Source organism: Solea solea, chromosome 3, assembly GCF_958295425.1.
Source record: "Solea solea chromosome 3, fSolSol10.1, whole genome shotgun sequence".
In the NCBI taxonomy this organism is placed as follows: domain Eukaryota; kingdom Metazoa; phylum Chordata; class Actinopteri; order Pleuronectiformes; family Soleidae; genus Solea; species Solea solea.
The window spans coordinates 24,635,081-24,650,065 of record NC_081136.1 but is presented as its reverse complement, the minus strand read 5'-3'; the positions used below and the strand labels follow the sequence as shown (position 1 = coordinate 24,650,065).

The following is a 14,985-nucleotide window of genomic DNA, read 5'->3' as shown; positions in this document are numbered from 1 at the left end:
TTATCACTGGTTTTGAAAAAAAGCCAAGAAAGTGGGCTGGGAGCTGTGAGTGAAAGGGGTGTAGGGGGGAGTGGTCATCTGTACAATGCAGAAGTGCCTCTAGCTGTCATTCATAGCTGTTTTGAGTGTGGTAGCATTCTTTCCAATGAAATTAGCCACAAGTGACAACTCCAGTTGTATACATTATAAGCAACACTTATACTTTTGCCAGAGGCAATCAATGCAACGCGCTCAATCCACTCTCTACTCTTCATAACGCCCTCCATCCACTCCACTCTCTACTCTGCTTGACTTTGAATGAGCAGGAGCCAGTTTTATTATGGATGGGCGGGAGATAGGCCAGAAGAGGACGGTCAGTGACGAAAGAGCAGGGTACGGCTGGCCACCGTGAACATTTAAATGTAATAGCTGGTGTTTGGCCAGAGAGATAGTAGATACGCATATATTACAAAATGTTTAAATCAATTACTTTACACTACGCTGTCAAGAACTGGACCTGGATCAATAAACAACATTACTAGATACTCATATACATGTGCATTGGTGTTTAAACCTAAAATGTAGTTTAGGGGTTTAGTTACACTTTAACTTCAAATCCTTTTTCCATACTTGTTTTCTATTTGTTGAAATTAAGCTGAAACAGTTTTAACATCTGTGTGCTTGAGTCAGTGCAACAATGTATAAACACTCTACTATAAATGTGCAGTTTAGGTGTTATAAAGCAAATGATTGGCTTCTGGGAAGAAGCTATGTGTTATTCTCTCCCATCAAATGTCACCCGATAAAGATTGTCCAATCTTCCCTAACCTTTTACCACAGTATAAATACTGACGACAACGGTCTATTTGTAATCAACCATGAGCAGGTTGAGGGATTATTTCACCAACAGGAAGGTACCAAAAGAGATTTCTTTGCATCAGATATCCATTGAAATAACAACGTTTCATTCTTTCTTTTCCTCTCTGTAGACAGGGCAGAGGGCTTAGGAACGTCAGTGCCAGTCTCAAAGCCATGTCTTCGGACAACAGCAAAGTTCTCCTCACACCACGCCTTGCAAGGCGGCTGGCCGCTATTGCCTCGGCGACCTCAACTTCTGGGGAGTCACGGAGCCCCTCTGAGTCTCCATCCAAAGAGCCCCTGTGTAGGGAGGGTAGAGGGGAGGAGAAGGAGAGGGACAGGGAGGGTCTCCTGGTGCCACCAGAGCAGAGCCTACCAAGCTGCACGCCTCCTTCCCAGTCACCAAGTATCAGTGCCTCTTCATCATCATCATCATCATCATCACCTGCCTTGGAGCCACCTGGTGAGCTGCGCAAGGAGCCACTGAACATCTACAACCTCAATGCCATCATCAGAGACCAGGTAGAACACAGTGTTCCCCTGACACCTTTTCTCTCCTCTCCAACCTTTCTTTGCTCAAGCTTCTTTATTTGTCTGATTCTCTCCTTTATATTCCATGTTCTCCCCATTCCTTGACACCTCCAGAAAACTAATATCCTCTTATCTCCTGTTGTTCTTACCTTTGTCTCTCCTCCACACACTCTCTCGTCCCCCAGGTGAAGCACCTACAGCGGGCAGTAGACCAGTCTCTGCACCTCTCCAGACAGAGGGCTGCAGCCAGAGAACTGGCCCCTCTGCTGGATAAGGACAAGGAGAGCTGCATGGAGGAGATCCTGAAGCTCAAGTCTTTGCTGAGCACCAAGCGAGAGCAGATAGCCACTCTTAGACTCGTGCTCAAGGCTAATAAGCAGGTGAGGGATGAACAGAGGGAGGTTTTTACGGGTCTAAGGTGTAGCATTCAAAACTAGAAGTGCATTTCCTTAAGAAGTCCTAACTTTCAGCTGAGTTTGCTGTGATGGATTTATTGTGGGACCATCATTCAAATTGAATTGGTCTTCATCACATGGGGACACATTGCAATCACACCACTGGTTCTTATTCCTCTGCATCTACCTTCCAAACCAGATATTAGCACAGACACTCTAATGGAAAATGACTTCATTCTTAATAGGTTTGGTTATGGTTAGCTAATTAGTTTTAGAAGTATTTCAAAGAATATGAAGTAGATAAATCATCAAACTTTTGCTGGTCTACACTTCACTGAAACACACCACCCAATAAGGGTACTTGAAGGATTCAAGACTTTCACGTTCAAAACAGTTATACAGTTTTTTGAAATTGATATTTAATTTAATAAAGTTAGTCATTTCCTGTATATATTTTGTAGATTAACTTAAATTTAGATAAAGTTGTCATCATAAATAACTGCTACACACATGTATATTGCAAGCAAATCCAATGAATGTTTTCCATAGCAGCATATTCGGACAGTGTCTTCATGTCTTTACATCTGTATGTGTGTGTGTGTGTGTTTCTACTCAGACTGCAGAGGTGGCCCTGGCAAACCTTAAGAGTAGGTATGAGGCGGAGAAGTTCATGGTGACCGACACCATGATGAAGCTGAGGAATGAGCTGAAGGCACTGAAGGAGGACGCGGCCACTTTCTCCTCTCTGCGAGCCATGTTCGCTACCAGGTCAGACATAAAGCTTCCACTGCTCCCAGGTTATGTTAGATTAACAATGACAGTCTTAGGGCACAGATTTAGCAAATGTACTGCATTTCTCTGAGTCAGAAACTCTCAGAGACCTCAGAGGAGAGTCAAGTGTGGACTTTGTACATGAGTGGTATTATTTGGCCAGAAAAGTGACTTCATTTGATACCAGTGTTACTAAAATAAAGCCTGTTTTTGGACCCACTCTGTCTCAAAGGGCAGAAAAGCCAATCAATGCGGCAGATGCGATGTCAATGCTTCTACGGTTAGTCCATGTCACAGTGCCTTCCAGTCCAAGTGTCAAGTTCGACGAATATGGCCACATTCCCGAGAATGCATGAATGCACTTTTTCCTTAGCCGACGTCCACGTTTCTCTATTTTTGACACTAATCAGCACTTATTTATAGCCACTCCCCATCTTTTTTCTCATGGTTAATACTTCATTTCAAGTTGCAGCAGTGTGACATGATGATTCACTCAGTTTCTACTCACTCTTTTGTCTCAGACATCTGTGCAGTCAGACTCGCTAAAAACATGTGTGCATTTGAATAAAAGGCGGGAGGGAGGAGTAAGATCCGATCACATGTCGTCGTAGGAGAACAAAGGGATGACCTTATTTGGGTGCTAGATAGATCACCTCAGAGAGCTGGGGCCCCATGGGCCAAGGGCCCCTGCAGCAATACCATCTAAGGAAGGCACAAAAGCCCCAAAAATATCTTACAAAGAGATATGCTTATTGTCTTTTATGTTGAGAGTTAGATAGCAAGTTACTGATGTTAAGTATGTGTCTTTTGTGGGAGCAGTAACTTCAGTCATTGAGTTATTCTTTTATTTGGACTCTCTTTATCCTCAGGTGTGACGAGTATGTGACCCAACTGGATGAGATGCAGAGGCAGTTGGCCGCTGCTGAGGACGAGAAGAAGACTCTGAACTCCCTCCTCCGAATGGCCATCCAGCAGAAACTGGCCCTCACCCAGCGTTTGGAGGATTTAGCTTTTGATCAAGAGCAGACCCACCGCACCCGTGGGGGAAGGCTGACCCGAATGAAGACCAGCACCCCCAAAGTAAGTCTCCCATCCTCGACTTCGGCCTCCGACCTAGTCTACACTTCAGCTTTGGCCCCAGGCAACCTCGCTTTCTCTGGCCTTACTAGTCCCACATCAGTTGTTCTCGATGATTCCACTTTGTCGCTTTGCCCGTCTGTGGTCAGAGCAGCTCTGGCTTCACCTCTTACCTCTCCTACCACACATATACCCCCTCGCAGTCCATCATTACCAGCCATCACCTCATTGGCTGGTGCTGTAGTGCCGGAGAGCCCCCCATCTCTGGAGGCGCCCTCCACTACCTCGGCGCGGACCCCGCCCCAAACCCCTCTGAGGCTGCCTCACTCCCAGTGGACCCTAGGTGTGCGGACGTTTGTGGTCGACTCCCACAGTTTCAATGTCAACGTCTCCCCTGCCTTGCCCCGTAGTGTAGGCCTCTCCAGGCACAACATCTCAGACACACACCCATCTGCACCATCCAACACCACCACCACCACCACCACCACCACCACCAGGCCCACCCAGCCAGGATCTGCCCCCTCTTCTCCATACCGGTCCCCTCTTCTTGGGCTCAGGCGCTCCACGTGGAGCCCCACACCCCGAACTCGGCCCCTCTCTAGCCTGACACGCTCTCCTGTCCACTACACTCCTTCCTCTTACTCCTCTTCCTCCCACAGCTATTCCTCTGCATATTACAGCTCCTCCACTGCTTTTACGCCCTCCACCTCCTACAACCACACGTCCCACTACACACCCCTGTACCCCAGATACAGTAGCTCTTACCGGCCCCGGCATTGAACACTCTTACTTTAAATCCTTTACTGTAAGCCTTTTTCAGCCTTTATTGAAATTGAAAACTCTCATAATGCCTCTCTTTTCTTCACCTAAGAGGTTGGGGGCTCACAGAGAGTAAGACACAGTGGTTTCCTGTTTCCCAGTCCCTGTTTCCTGTGCCTAAGCCTTGGCCAAGGGGTTCTGAATGTTCAGTGACTTTGCTCAGGGAATTGACATAAGGAGCACAAGCGCCTTCCTTTTATTTTAAGACTGCTGATTGGTCAACTGGATGGCATCGAAAAAACGTTTTAATAGGGGGTTTTAAGTGTTCAGGTTGAGGCCACTCACACATTGAAAGAGATTGAAATAGACACAGAGACATTCAGATGATGGATGGACATTTGAAGGACTCTGTCATAGCTGTGTATGAGGGTCCTGACACATTTCAGTAAATACAGTCAGTGTAACATCCAATATGTTTTAACCAGTAGTGATTCTCATATACTATGTGTTGTATTTGGATGCTTAAAGGTGCAGTGTGATTCAAATGAACCAGGTTCCAAGTGTTTATAGCTATTGCAAATGGCCACACTCGAAGGTGGGGTGAACACAACACACACTTTCTGAGAGTTTTAAAGGCATCTATGGTGTAAGGCTACAACCACACTACCACAAAACTGATTTCTAACACCTGAAAACCCCTATCATGTGATCATTCAGTTACACCGGGTACGTGTATGCTGGTGTAAACAAGAGGCCGATTCTATTCTCTTTCGTTTTTGCTTAGTTAAAGAAAGTATTGAGATAAAACAATGGTGAAAACAAAGAACAAGGATTTCTATGCACAGTTGATGTGTTTTTAAATGAAAACAGTCGTAGTGTGGATGTAGCCTTAAACTCTTAAACTGTGGTGGTTGTAGTTGCAAGGAAAATATAAAAGAATTTACCCAATATTTTTTCATGCTGGAGCACATCTGGACAATCGCTGCAACCAAGTTGCCATGTCATCATCGTATCAAAAAGTTGCAGCAACATTGGACACAATTCCAGTATTTGGAATGGTGTAAGAGATGTGTGTTGTGAGTCATTAGTCAGCAAAAAAACTTATTTGAAGCATGGTGACTCCTTTAAGTCTTTCAACTTTGTTCGATTGATAATTATTTACCTTAAAACCCCCACACAGATGCACACACCCAGGTTATGATATAGTAGCTGTGGGTGAGGAAAGTTGAACTAGTATTCACCGGGAACTTTGCCAAAGTGCACACTGCTGAATCCATCAGTGTACCTCAACGACTGTTCTTCATTTCCTGTCAGTGGTTGTTGTCATCATCAGCTGAACCTTAAGCAAAATGTCTGTCCATCTCTTGCACCACCCAGTGGTTTGTTCTAATATAGCAATGTACTTAGCTATGCATGTTCACATTTGGATGCTCTTATACTGCAGACTTCCTTCCTCCCCCTTCCACATGGGAAATGTACCTGATGGAGGTGCAGGCTGAAGAGCACTCAAACATGGCATCTAACCAGTGTAGGATCAGCTGAATGTCATTGTCTAGTCATTGTAAAAGGAAGGCATCTGAATTGGAGTCAGCTGTGAGTGTGTGTCTCAGTGTGTGTCTCAGTAACTATGAAATACACGAGTGAAGTACGTGTTGTTTGACACAGTTAGTAGGAAGGTTGTTTCCCAACACTTCCCAACAATTTTATACATTTTTAAATAAAAACTACAACAATATTCAAAGCTGCTCTCAGTGATGTCATCTTTTGGGTCAATTGCTATACGTTGCCGTCGTTAACTTTCCTCTCCCTACGTCACGTCAAGCCATGTTTGGTGAGGTCAGGGCCTTTACGTATACCAACAACAGAAAGGGCTGTCTCTGTGGAGTGACTCATGATTAGATAAAGTGTTATCGCTCCTAATTTAGGCTCAATCCCATTTTATCACTTAGTCTTACCACTCAGTTTTGGGTGTTCTTGTGCAGACATAGTGTGTCCTGATTCATGTTGAGGCAGAGCGGTAGGGGGAGGTTTTAGGGCTAACTAGCCCTTCAAATGGAGATGTTCCAGTGGCACAATTTTTTGGGGGGGGTCATCTCAAAGCTAACGTTGATAAGCATGTTGTGTAGCTTCGCTAACCACAACAAAACCTGTTCGCAGGCTTTTATACATATCATAAAGTGGTCAGTTAGTATTTCTAGGCAAAGTTTCCACATTTTCCAGATTCCTACAGTCCATGATAGCAATATAACCACAATGGCACATTGTAGCTGGCAAACGCTTATGTGATGACGCACAACATTTTGAGGAAGTGTGTACTTCCTCAAGAACTGTCAGGAAGTTACTGACAGGAGCTTTATTACTAGCCAGTTAATTAGGAAAAAAAAAAGTGTAACTAAATGATTGAACTGAACTATTGTGACACACCATCATGGCTGACTTCAATGAGACCATCACTCTTAACAATGTAGCACTCTCTTGTGCCTCTGAGGCCATCCTGCAGAGCTTTGTCCAGCCACACGGAACTGCACCAAACTCAGGGAATGTGAGACACTTAATCTGACTTGCAATGACTTCAAAACCAAACTGGAATGACCATATAAGCGCCACGTCATATCTTTCACGCACATACTGTATCTTTCGGGGCTAAACTGCGCCAACGGTTTAAGTCGCGCAAACATCTACATCCATTTCTGCCGTTTCTATCTCACCCAGAGACTGACATCGGTCTCGTGTGGGTGACCATTAGAGAGATGAGAAGTGATAGTTGTTGTAGTCACACAAGAAATACAACCAATACATCACACCTTCACCCATCGGCCCTCTTGAATTTTGACTACACCTTCTTCCATCTCTTTTATTTTTTTATTTTTGGACGTTCAGACAAAATTTTGGCTACTGTCTCTGCTTCATTGTACGCTTCTCCAGCTTGTCGCGAAGACGCCTGGGAATTGATGTTTATTACAGTATTTTGAGGGTCATCCGCTTTTTTTATTTCTCTCTTTTTGACAACTTCATTTGTTAACGGCGAACAGGACGTGAGAAGAATTTCGACAAATAATGAAATTAAAAAGTGTTTCAGAAACAATTTACAGACCCTAGCGTTATTTTTTTGTGGATGTGTGCCGCTGGTTGTTTCCCACTTTCTAAAAAAGTGGTTGACTCTGTAGTTTTACCTTCTTCTCTGACACGTGGACTCATTGGACCTCAAATATAATCGGCTCCATTAGGCTGATGTGGTTCGTTCAATGCATCCTTATACTCCTGTGTGTGGTTCACTATCATTTAGTTCAACATACTCAATACCGTATTCCCTGTGTCTGTGTGTGCCTTACAGTATACAGTACTGTATATATGTACATATGTATGTATGTACAGATATACACAGTACGCACACAGTGTAGCTTAATAAGAAATACTTGCTCTGGTTATGTTTTTAAGTACTTCCTATACTTTTCATTTCCACATCTGAACCGTAGGCTAAAATATTGTATTTGGATTTAGTGTGAAATGCTTCATTCCGGCTTTGTCTGATTGAAACTGTAGATGTTTCTTTCTTTTTGTCTGGTTCGGTCATACAACACCATACAGTAGAATACAGCACTTGCCCCTGTCCCGTTTTGTTAACTTTTTTCCAATGTAAACATTTTTTCTCCCTCCAACACTGACCCCTTTAAATACCACTGGTACCACCTCCTTGTTTTCACATCTCTGTTGTCTGTTGACAATGTTGCACCTTTAAAGTCTACAACACATGTTTTATAATATGCAACATGGGGCAAAAAGTCATTTCACAGGCACTTTTATTTTGTAGATATGTGCTTGCCTGCTTATATTATTGATATTCTTTTGATTTTTTTTCTACTTTATTTAGTCTGCATCCAATTTCAAAGTGCAAATGGCTGGAGCAGTCATTTGCTGTATGCTACTGTTTGAACAATGATTTCTTTACGGTACCTTTTGAATGTTTGAGCATAAACTGTTTTTCGATGCACTCAGTGTTGGACTGAATTGTCATTCACGGAATTAGATACCACGTTTCCTCAAATAAAAACCAGAGGTCATTAAATCTCTGGATAAATAAACACCTGGTGTCTGTCATATAAAGTGTAAACCACTTGTATCCACTTTGCTTTATCATCCTTTAATCCCATCAAGCTGCTGTATATAACTGGGATTATTGTTAAAGAATCATTGTGTGGGATTTTAGTGACATCTAGTGGTGAGACTGCAAATTTACTTCCTAACTGACCCCTTGTCTCACAGCAGGAGATTTTAGAGTGGCCTTCAAGTATCGAAAACATGACCCTCTATAGAGTTATTGTTTTGTTCATGTAACTTTAAAATTTCCTGGGATTTTAAAGTAGAATATTTTTATTTTCTGCCTGGTCTTCACATAAATCCTTTAAGAAATCAACGTTTTCCTTCCTGTGCATCATTATAGGAGGCTTTTAATTTGAAATGGTGACAGGAAGAGTTGATTTAGAACTATACCTGACTCACGTGTGTAGTGCAGTAATATTAACAAGCCAATCCTTGCTCACTCAAAGAAAGTGCACTCTAATACCAGCCCTCAAGCAGTCAGGGTGTGATTGACCATTTCCTTCCTGCACCTTAATCTCCATTAATATTGACATTTGATATTTCAGCCATCGATTAGCACTGTGCAAAATGTATCATGTGAATAATTGTAAAAGTGTTGTGGCTCAAAGTGAACAAACTGTTGTCTTTTTGACGAGTTTGATCACTGATGAAACAGGATATATCGTGTGTAGGTGATGAAAAGTGGAGTTAAACTGAAGGAACAGTTGGCTGAGGTTAAAAAAAAAAGGAAGCCAGTGTGATCTCCTCTCTGTGATTCCCCCACACATTCACTCACTGACACACACGTCCCTGCGAGTCCCACAGAACACCTGCAGTGACATCAGTGGTATTCTGATGCTCTCCCCCCAAAAAAAATGCTGGACCAGTCTCGCAGGGTTCCAGCTAAACTTTAGCCATGGACTAAAGTTACAGAAAGCAGCATCACTAGAAAATGCACAAGCTGTGTCTCAATAGTCAAGGCTGCGTCCTTCAAGTGTGGAATCTTCATCTGGATGTTCATCTGGATCCCGTGTCATGGGATGTCCCAAATACCACACGAATTGTAGTTCTCCCTCACATGTTGGCCGATACATGTGGTGTATCCTTCCCGGATGACCATATCCCAGAATACTTTGCGTGCCAGCAGCAGAGCAATGAGGTTGGCAAGAATGCACCTTTCAGCTGTTTTAAAAAACTGAAGATAACCCTTCTGTTCTTTGTGAAGCACACAACATACAGGCTCGATGGAGACCGGAGCCAAAGAGACAAATCCAAACAAAAGAAGATATAATAATTACATAATGACATCAAATTTGCTTTTTTTTAACATTTAATATTGACAGGTCATTTGAACTCATTCGTCATATTATTTAAACAGGGTTTAAATATTTTTTTAAAGATTAAAAATGAGCAAGAAGAAGCACAACCGGGTTCATTTGTTGTTTTAAATCAGAAATCTGTGCGGCGAGTAACGTAGTTGTAATAGTAAAGTATTTGCTTATGGAATGAGGCGATTTAAGGGGAATTATTTGACTTGTCTATGTTTGTCTCTCGGCCTGAGATACTGCAGGATCTGCGTTGATGCTTCTACATTTACTGCAGTATTACTTAAAATAATATCCATCAAAAAAAAAAAAGACCAAAAAAACACAGAAACACTGAAAAAATGTAGGATTTAGGATGTTTTGGCTGATTAAGGGTTAAACCAACAGTCATTTAACTTCTCGGTGTACAGCCTGAAATCATTTATTAGTAGAGGAGGCTTGAGTGAGCTCAACCGTATCATTTCTCACAGCACTTGACTTCCGGCTCCTGCAAACTTGGAGGACGCAGCCTCGACTACTGGGACACAGTGACTGCCCGTCACATATTGTAATATTTGACTTCATTCTGTGGGGGCAGTGTTATGATCAGTGTTGGTTCAGGGCGCACGAGCCACCACAGAGTCCAGACATTAACCCCATTAAGAATCTTTGGTATGTGCTGGAAAAGACTTAATAGAGCAGTCAAACTCTCCCATTATCAATACAAGATCTTAGTAAAAAAAGAAACCATACACCCAGTTTTGCAATCTCCTCAATATAAAGTATGTTTCAATGACACAGATAGAAAGAAATGTTGTTTCTGTAACAGTGTCCCGTCAACAACCACAACAGCAGATTGTGTGTCTCCTCTTATTACAATGACATTGCAAATAAGTGCAATTTCAACAATATTATGCCAAAGTTGACCATTTACAAAAGGCACAAAACATTTAGCCACAGGTATCTGGAACTGAAAAGTTGGGGTTCTGGCCCGCAGGCTGTTGAGTTTTTTTATGCTAATCCACAAAAAGTTTATTTGTAAATTTAAAAAAAGATTGATGCTAATTTTTTTTTTGATATTCACCGATATTTAATATTGCCATGCAAAATACTGCAATATTTCACTGGGTCTATTTTTCCACCATCCCTACTAGACACCCTTACACCTGGCATTAAAAGGCTTTTTCTGGGACCAGATTGCAGTCAGAGAGCGATTGCAGTACAGGTGTAAATACACACCTGAGGACACTTCGGGAGGTGGTCAGAGACGCATTGCGACCACATTGAACAGAAGTGTAAACGCAACGAGGCTCCGATGCGCTTTGAAGACGACTTCTTCATACAACAGCACGACTTCCTGTGCGGCTAACGTTGTTGATATGGTCACACACAGTATTTGACGCTGTAGTCTGTCACTGGAAATCTCTGCAGAAGAAGAGGAGGGGTAAGGGGCAGTGACTGTGATCGGATGGCAATCAGATCTTGATGTGGACACCTGAGACACATGGTTAAATGCCAGGTGTAAATGCATGTGGTGAAGCGCTATCTGATCACGATCTGATCGCTATCTGATCACAGAATTCTAAAGCCAGGTGTAAAGTGGCCGAAAAGGCTAAAGGAATTGGAGGAATTGCAGAATTCCAGTTCTCTCTCAGATCCCTTGATTTAAGCTATCATGGCCCTCATGGAATTATTGATGATAGTAAAAAAAAAAGAAATCTGCCTACCCCAGCTTTAAATAAATGTAAAATATGGTTAAAGAGAAAAAATATAAGCAGAATTTTCCCTAAAACTCTGTACTGCCATGGCAACAGTATCAGGTATGATCATGAGTGCACTCATCAGTTGTTTTATAAAAAGACAAATGGATGATTCAAATTACCACACAGACATTTAAAGTAACAGATGTGGTTTACGGGTTTTTGTACAGTAAAGTGGCATTCTTATTTCAATTCCACAATTGCGTAGAAATTCTAATTATAATAAATGAAATCAAGGTAAAAACAAAATAAATAAAAAAACCTAACATATTGGTGGCACCTCTGAACTGATGTTGCTGATGCTCTTCACGCACTGACTGTGTCATCATTCAAAAGGTGTCACTAACTGTTTTAAAACCTTCTATTGTTCAATTTGAAAATGGTTATATATATACATATATGAACAAGAACTTAAAAAGAATTATCGTTCAACATCCAGATTATGTCTGTTCAATAAGGTTGTATTCACTCACAGGCATAATACATTCAATCAATACACTTAAGATGATGATAAACAAAATGAAAGGTATTTAACATAACCTACATACAACACAACACAATATGTGATTGTTTAAAAGGCATTTTGGAGGAAAACCAAGAACCTTTCACACATCGCCGTTTGGAAATGGGACCAATTTGAACCCAAACACCTTTGGAAGGTTTGAATCCTGTTTGAATATCCTGTGTAAATGGAAATGAAGTAAGGTATTGTGAGACTAATTGAGAATGTCCATCGTTTCCATTTACTGGACGGTCATTGGTCTTCAAAAGATTTATATTTGACGTTGGTGTAAATGATGTGTGGGTGAAAGTTGAGCCTTTGCTGTGTGTCAGTGTGTGTCTAACAGTGTGAGTCTCTTGCAGATAGTCAGTAGTCTTCTGCCACAGTGCCGCTCCTCGTACCCTCCCCGCAGCTGAGGGCTGGTGTCTCCTCACCTGTCCACAGGTAACAGCTTTCTACCTGCACTCTCACACTTTCAGCTTTCTTTTTTTTTTATTTATCTTTTTCTTTCATTTTCACCAAACTGTGAAAAATATTACATATGACGAGCACGCATTTAAATTAGATTAGAGTCACAGAACATGTAAGAAAAAACAAACAAATAACACTTTTATGTTTGAGTTTCTCAACACTGGAGGACACACTTGGTCTGTGCTCACTGAGTCGACTAAAACCCGATCCCTAACAAAAGTGAGGAGACTCCCTCTTCTCAACTCCCCATAGACCACCAGCAACACATTAAACATTTCAAAGATTCATTATAAACAAGCACAACGTGTCTGCTGGCAGTATGGTTGTTGCAGCAGCAGCAGCTGCAGTGACGATCAGGCCTCTTAAACCGGCATCGACCAATCAGCTCCCACATACACACTCACACCTGTCACTCAATCAAGCATGCACACCTGCAGCCCATCACACACTCACACACTCACACACTCCTATGAAAAAGGGAAACCACAGCCCTGAGGTCATAACAGTGTTTTCTCTCGCCTTTGTCTGCAATGCCATGAGATCCGTTCCACATTTTACACAACGTTGACCACAACCAGGTCAGAGCACGTTACCGTGGCAACATTATACTCACTCAGCATCAACAGTGTCCCTTGAGACGATGAGCATGCTCCAGCGCTGACCCTGGCGCAGTGTTAGTTCAACAAACTCACTGTGGACGTCTGGGACGTGATTTTTACTGTAAAGTCACAGAAAAGTGTCCTGTTAATATGGTTGATTTCCTCCTGAGAACCCTGTCTTAATTATGACACTCACGTACAACCTTTTCAACATTGTTTTTCTTGGCAAAATGGACATGGGGGGCGACCACAATGCTAAACCACAAACCTATAATATCCTATAATACCACTTGTGTGTTGTTATTAGCATGTAATTGATATATGAAAAGTAGACGAGTTGAGTTTTCTGGGTTAAAGGGTGAGTTCTTTTTGGAATAGCCACCAGGGGGCGACTCTACTGGATGCAAAAAGAACTCATTTTGAATGGAAGTCTATGGGAAAATGACCTTCTACTCGATTTACAACATCAGTAAACACTTTCCTGTTGGGTTAATGGTCTCAATCAATAGTTTTAGCTCTTCTCCAGTGGCGCAGGAAAATAGACAATAAAGCACTAGTTGCAGGTGACCGTCCAGTTTCATGGTGTCAGTCAAAATCACTGACCTTGAGGCTTAAAAATTGGAGTTCATTATGCAACTGGAAGGTCGTACATAGACGCTCTGATATTCAGCTTTAGCATGGGTCCTTGTTGGGGGATTGTCAACCAAGATGTCGTCGCATTGTCCGATGGGCCTCCCCCAGCCTACCCTGACCTCTCCCTCCTCTGTCCAGCAGCAGTGCGCCGACTCTCTTGGATCACTGACCCTCAGTCCCGCTCACCGTTGAGTGCCTCCTGTCCCGCTTTCCCTCCGCCCTCCCTGAGACACTGCTGACCCCACAAGACTCGCCTGGACATTTCTGTCCACAGGACCCTGTTTGCAACCGCTCACAGTGATAGCAGTGACTCTGTGTGTGTGTGTGTGTATTTCTGTTTACTACAATCACATGACACATCCCAGGTGGGTTTACTGTGGTGTCCCGTTTCATTAAGTATGCTCATCGATGGGTTTAAGCCTTCAAAACGTTCAGCTTTTCACATTACACTCAACTATATGTGTTTGTATTTACACAGTTACTATTGCAGCTTCTTCACGTCACAGAACAACATAGAAGACAAAGCACAAAGTGAAGCCGAGCAAAGCGGATGTGTGTGTGCATGAGCTCTGAGGTACGTTCTGACCCCAAATAAACTGTATTCTCGGTCACTTTTCTTTTTCTGAACCCTATCATCGTATACATGTGCACATTTGAGGGTGGTGATAGCCATTTCCTGACATTTAGGCATGAGGTGCAAATGGTTAGTGTAAGAAAGAGATCACAAAGCATCATAAACTCCTCTCTATGAAAAAAACACATCAAGATCCTGTCCTCACAACACTATCAAATCAAAACAAAACAACTGTTGAAATGACACGTATATAAAACTGTTTGCCAACGTATTCAAACAATGTGCAAATTGAACTTTTCCAATGGTTTGGTGGAGAAAAGTACAAATACTAACATTTCCTGGGAATTTGCAACTGGGTCCAATTTGACCGGAACACAACGGGAGGGTCAAAGCTGTGAAGTACTGTACTTTACTACTAATACTTTGTGAATATCGATGAAAAAAAATGCTTAATTAAAGGTCCAGTGTGTAAGAACTACTGGCATCTAATGGTGAGAGTGCACACTGCAACAAACAAGCCTATATACAAGTATTATTCGAAGGCTTCATTGAGTTGTTTTTATTCTAAAGCAATAATACAATTATACAAATCTTCTAGTAGATTCAGTTTCTGTTGAGAAACTCTTATAAATGCTACACACTGGACCTTTAATTCTGAAGTATTTATATATGATGTCATTATTGGTGATAAA

The 14,985-nt window shown here is 42.1% G+C and overlaps 1 protein-coding gene across 3 annotated transcripts in view; it reads left to right on the top strand.

Annotated features, from left to right (window-relative positions):
* Nucleotides 1–14,392, top strand: part of LOC131456408 (protein bicaudal D homolog 1-like) — a 30,243-nt gene extending 15,851 nt beyond the window's left edge. For 2 of the 3 annotated variants that reach the window (XM_058624712.1, XM_058624711.1), the window contains exons 8-11: nt 969–1,359; nt 1,554–1,748; nt 2,380–2,531; nt 3,404–8,436. In XM_058624712.1, the coding sequence (XP_058480695.1) occupies nt 969–1,359; nt 1,554–1,748; nt 2,380–2,531; nt 3,404–4,391 (1,726 nt within the window). In that variant the 3' untranslated portion in view covers nt 4,392–8,436. Of the gene's footprint in view, nt 1–968; nt 1,360–1,553; nt 1,749–2,379; nt 2,532–3,403; nt 8,437–12,378; nt 12,461–13,860 lie in introns of those variants that run through there. The other variant, XM_058624713.1, reaches the window with a different exon arrangement.
* The last annotated feature ends 593 nt before the right edge of the window (nt 14,393–14,985 follow it).